Source organism: Anastrepha obliqua, chromosome 3, assembly GCF_027943255.1.
Source record: "Anastrepha obliqua isolate idAnaObli1 chromosome 3, idAnaObli1_1.0, whole genome shotgun sequence".
Lineage (NCBI taxonomy): Eukaryota > Metazoa > Arthropoda > Insecta > Diptera > Tephritidae > Anastrepha > Anastrepha obliqua.
This window is the reverse complement of record NC_072894.1, coordinates 133,402,992-133,408,945: the sequence shown is the minus strand read 5'-3', so window position 1 is coordinate 133,408,945 and position 5,954 is coordinate 133,402,992. Positions and strand designations below refer to the sequence as shown.

The 5,954-nt window shown below is 37.9% G+C and overlaps 1 protein-coding gene across 1 annotated transcript; it reads right to left on the bottom strand.

The window, feature by feature from the left end:
- Positions 1-208: 208 nt before the first annotated feature.
- Positions 209-3,347, bottom strand: LOC129241806 (putative phosphatidate phosphatase). The gene has a single exon (XM_054878319.1). The coding sequence runs from the start codon at positions 2,149-2,151 to the stop codon at positions 1,147-1,149; it is 1,005 nt and encodes a 334-aa protein (XP_054734294.1). The 5' UTR covers positions 2,152-3,347; the 3' UTR covers positions 209-1,146.
- Between the last annotated feature and the right edge of the window lie 2,607 nt (positions 3,348-5,954).

Genomic DNA, 5,954 nt, shown 5'->3' with positions numbered 1-5,954 from the left:
AAATAAGCGAGAATAATCAAAATTGTTTGCGCAAATATTATGAATTTGTTTTTATTGTTACAGTTGAAAATTAGCAACACCTAGTGAAGCTTCGATAAGTGGAGACATAGTAAGTAAAAAGCATTTAAGTGGTTTAAAATAATAATAATTGTACTTTTTATTTAATTTTAATTAAATTGTTAAAGCTTTTCGATTTGAAAAGGCGAATTTCGCTTAAAAAAGTGTGTCATACAAACAAACATACAAATATTTACATATGTAGATAAATCAACTATTCCTAAATACTTATGTACTCGTACATAATACATATTTATGCATAATTATACATTTAATTAATTAATAACGGTAAAATGGTTTTCATAAACAACTGTTTTTTTATTATTTATATAGAAAAAAAATTGTTAACAAATTTTAACGAGCACACTTGGCGGTTTTGCTCATTTTCAAGGTGTTTCAATTTGGAGACTTTTTTGGAGAGTTTCAATTTAATTGAAAATTTTGTATTCTCGAGTTTTATTGTCATGCCGCAATATTCAAAATAAATTTATTAAGTGATATGTTTTTTGGAGAGTTTCAATTTAATTGAAAACTTTGTATTTTCGAGTTTTATTGTTATGCGCCAATACTTAAAATAAATTTATTCAGTGATATATTTTTTTGGAAAGATTTTGAAAGCTTCATTTTTGAATTGAATGGAATTTTAGTTACAAAAAGTTTTTAAAAGCAAGTTTTAAATCTTATAGAAAATAATATTTAACGATTCAAAATGTTACTAAACGTTGTGACTATTCCAAAATTTCCCTCGTCTAATACTTCTAGTTAAAATATGCACCTAAATACAATTGAAATTTATCTAATTAACCAAAACTAGTACATACAATTTAATTTACGATTAACGAAATCATTCGACTGAGAAATGCTACCAAAGATAGTTCGAAACGTTTCTCTACTCTGCAAATTCCAATGCCACATGCGTGCGCTGCCAACTAAAATTTAAACACAAAATTAAGAAACAATGAAAATAATAACAAAATCGCAACGGCTTTCACTGCAACTCAGCTGCACTTCGAGGTTTTTTGCACTATTGCTTGCATTCGTGCAATTTGCGTTTTCTTTTTCTTCTTCCATCACTCCTTCAGTCGCTCTTTACGGCACGTACCCATAATTGTGGTATGTCTGACCGTAGGCGGCGTGATTCGGTCCGTGGTGCTGCAGATACGGCACACTGCCAAATGTGTACGCTGGAAGTACTGGCGTCGGCGATTGCGCAGACGCAGATGCTAGACTCGCATGAGCCAATATTTTCGCCGCCGACAATGATTGCGGCGACGAGCAACGGCCCTCGAATAACTTGGCCACATAACGCGCCACCAGCCAGGCAAACAGCGTACCGATCAGTATACCCACCAACACGTCGGACCAATGATGCCAGTGATCGTTGACGCGTGTCAACGCCACATACCAAGCCAACATCACAAAACCGAATTGCAATAGATGCTTGAGTAGCTTGGAGCCGCGTGTGCTAAGCGCCACTTGCAAGTACAGTGCTATGTAGACCATTGCATAGAAAGCGATGGAGGAGTGTCCACTGGGGAAAGACATGGCCATTTCGGTCATCATTCTTTGACTAACATCACTTTCGCACGTATATTCGGTGAAATAGTGGCCTTGATTACGTTCAAAGTCGCAGTTGGTGCCATCGGCTAAACGTGGCTTACAAATACTGAAGAAGTACGGCCGCAATCTGCCGAGAGCACGTTTAGGTATCTCTGTGGCGATTAGCGTCATCAAGATGCCGAACAAGTAGTAGCCGATGTGTGCGTAAATATTTTTCCAACGACGTCCACAATGGCAGGATTCATCGGCGGCATCCTGAGTTGCATATGCATGCTGTTTGTTGCGGCTACGAGATAGCTGCCTGAAAAGTTCGACTACAAGTATAACGAAGAATGGTACGGCGAGCACTATGATGCTCAGCGCGCCAAGGCCAATAGTCTGCGAGGAGCTGAACGGATACTGTAGCGACTCATCTCCACAAAAGAAGCCGCGCTTTTGAGGCGGCATCCATTGGTGTAAGGCGAACTCAACTCCAATAAGTACGATGAAAAGGAGAAGATCGATGCAGCGGCGCAGTATTGTCATTGTAGACATTTTGATAGGGAATGGAGGTTACGCAAATTGTTGATTCGAGACTTTGTGACTGAGCAAGATGATCCTTGTAGGTTGCGAAACTAGCGAGCTGCGACTTACTACTTATTTGGTTTAAGTCTGCTGGGAATTTTTAATGTTTTTAGGTGGCCTTGTAGACCTTATATTTTAAATAAATTTAAGTTTTAGTTTTATAAAAGTAGGTTTTGTGTTTGGTGATTTTTTGGCAGGACTTCTTTGCTATGGGCGAATTGTGAACAGCTTCAGTATAGATTTGTATTTTGAATGTTTGGTCTTCTATTCCAGCAACTGGTATTTGTGTGTATTTTTTGGCAATTTTTGAATTATGGAATTTTGCAGACTTTTTCATTTATATTATCTTTCAAATATAGTAAGAGTATTCGTATAATTTTTGGTATTTTTTGGTTTGTGAAGACTTTGTAGACTTTTTAGTACTTTATTAATTTTTTCTTCACCGAAGTTTTTAATTGCAAAATAACAAATAACAGAAGTGTACACTTAATTTTTGACGCTTTTGATTTTTGGAGACTTTGTAGACTTTCCCGATTTTTATTATTTCGTTTATGCTACGAGTATTTGTGTCGTTTTTAACAGCTTTTGTTTTATGGAAGTCTTCTAGGCTTTCTGATATATTATTTCTGCTTCCTTGACGAATGCTTACTGATAACCAGTTAAAAATTAATGTTTGCCTTAGTGTAAATTTAGTTTTGATTCAAAACGTTTTTTTCATTTTCTTTGTTTTTAGACTGTTTTTTGTGATTTCTATAAAGCCATGAAGTCTTTATTTACATCCGATTAGTTTATTTTTCATATGACTTTTCATTCAATTCACACACCGAAAATCTCACAGTGTTCGTTATTTCGTTTATCTATGTGCGATTTTATCATTTGAGCACTTCGGTGTGAAAGATCCCACAAAATTTGTTAATCAATTTTATCAAAACGTGCTGAGCTCGCTAATTGGAATTTTATCAACGTCACAAAGTGTTCTTTAACACTTCAGCGTTTTCGAAATTCGCAATAAAGATATCCAATGCCACAATCACCAACAGCTGCACTCAACTGTTGCCTAACAACTGCACAAGCAACTTGCTTATTGCCACCTCTGCAGTCACCGCCACTGATATTCAGCCTCGGTTGTTCGTTTATTTTGCCGCACCACACAACACGCTCAGACCGCGCTTGAATACTGACTAACCCATTCGAATGAATGTAAATACAAATTGAAATCGGCGCTGATGCCTCAAACACCGGTTGGTGCGCGTAGCAGCAGGTCTTGATGCCTCATTGTTATGCTTCATTATGGTTATTTTGATTATCGGTGTGGTTGTTGTTATTCTTGTTAGTTTTGCTTTTGTTGCTGCTGCAGTTGGCATGCCAACAAAACATTAAAATCAACAATATCAGAAAAACAACCGAAAGCCGCACGTACAAATCCAGAAACAAAAATTTTGTACAACCAAAAACCAGCAGCACCAGCGAAGTTTGTACAAGTTTGTTATTTGTTATTGCTTTTGTTGTAAATACTTACAGCTTTAAAAAGAAATAAAATTTAAACTGTCCTCTCTCCAGTAGAAACAAAAACAACACCAACAACACCGACTCAATTCAACTGTTCTTTAACACCTCTACTCTACGGCTCTTACACACAGCTTCTTCGCTTGCCACCTCTCCCAGTATTTCACCCATATCCGCAGACTGCTTGCGCGCTCAACCTGTTAACCAAAATCCAAACAACACACACACATTCACGCTTGTTTTTATACACGCACACAATAATTACCATCCATCGTTTTTGTAAAATTCAATGGCTATCTCATTTTTATGTTAAAAAGCTAAAATGGAAACGAGTTTTGTTGGTGTAAACGTCTTTTGGCTTTGCTCGCCCCGATCGTTGGCCGCTGTGATCATTCAAACCTTCTGTGTGTGCCCGTTGTCAAGTGTTAACACGTTTTCTCCGCTCATTCGTGCTCGCCCAGCTCACCGCCAAATCAATGCACTTATGTATGTATGTAAGGCTGTAAGTATTATTCCTTCTGCTCATTGACTTTCTACAGGCCAGCAGGCTTCCCAAACAAATACAAAAAAACAACCAACTTTTTTTGTAAAACATTTTCAATGCGACAGGAACTTTAGTACGCTGCGAGAAAATTATAGTCACACATACTTTGGAATGAAGTATTCTAAGTAAATGGCTTATTAGCATAAAGTCACCTATTAAGCTGCGTATTAGTATTTGTAAATAATTCTCAGAGATGTGATTAAGTTTTTTGAACCTTCCCAATTTTATCCTCACATAGCTTCTTCCCTGGTGTTTGATTTCATTAAAGGTTTGTTGTACTGTCTGTTTTTCTCTCAACACTACTTTGATAATATGCGGTACCATTGCAAAGACGTTCAGGAGCTATTGGGGTTGTCGCTGCAGCTTTCCTTAACAAGCGATCTGTTTCTTGTAACCTCCATTGCCAGACTCAGAGTAGCTGGATAAAAGTACTTCCAGCTGAGGTTTTTAGCTTCCTATGCACTAAAGAACGAGAGAGAGTTTTATACCACAAGAGGGGAGTTCTTTGAGTCTCTTCTATTTCTCATTTGAGGTATACAAAGTCAAGTTATGTAAGTCAAAGGTACTAAGAAAAATATTAATAGAGCCATGGTGCGTCGAAGATACAAACATGCACCAAGATTTTCAAATATGGATTGTCGATGACGAAATTGAAAATAGCAGAGAAACATATCTTTAAAAATTTCGGACGCAACCGAGACCTCTTGTTGTTGGTCTCGCACACCCAATCATGTCTAGAGTGAAAAGATCGACCCGCGTTAGTTAGAGATACGTAGACAAGCAGTTAACAGAAAAACTTGCTATTGAGCTTCACCTCACTTCTAAGCGATCCAGTAGGTGTTACAACGGGCACTATTGGCACCCTAGCTAGTAGAATGGGTATACCTCACAAGTTATAAAAAGCTTTAGAAGAAATTCAATCGGTACAACACCTCCTCTGAGAATGTCCTGCAGTTCCGAAAAGCCGTGCCAAATATCTTGGCGATTATTTATTTGCAAACCGGGAAATTTGCAAAGTGGCTCGCGCGGGGACTAGTTACCTTCTCAAAAGCTCTAAGTGGTTTAAGTAACTTCGTTAGGGGATTGGAATCAAATCAGAGTAGACATTGTCCTATAGGAATAACCCAACTAACCGAACCTAGCCTAAGCGATCCTATAATGTAATACTATAGCACCTTGAATTTAAAACAAGAAAGGATTTACCGCTAAGGAATTTTTCCTAAAGATTTACCTGTGTACACAGACTTAAGAACTGAACTTACTTTTAGAAAGTCTTCGGAGGCTGCCTCTCACTCAGCCTCGCACTCAGTTGTGCGCTGAGTCTCTACATGCACCAGGACGACATACACATATTACCCCGTTCTAAAACATTTGCTGACAGAAGTGAGGCAATTTTTTTTCTATAGTACATGTACCACCTCCATTGCCTGGCTTCGGCCAAGTGCGCATTGCCACCTAATAGCTCAGAAGCTGCATGTGAGACCGCATTACTATTGGCAGGTGCATTTTTGCGCCCCAGGCTACTACTTAATTGTCATCAATTAGAGTATAGGCTCAAAGGTTGTGACCTCGTATCAAAAAGTATGAATTCACCCCACGTACTCGTATTTCTTTCACAGTTCTTGGATCTAAATATTAATATTTTTCAGTACGGCTATTCCTTGGAAACCCCATCATTCGAAATTCCAAAGATCAGCCTTTCTTGTTAAGCTTCCGCATAGAT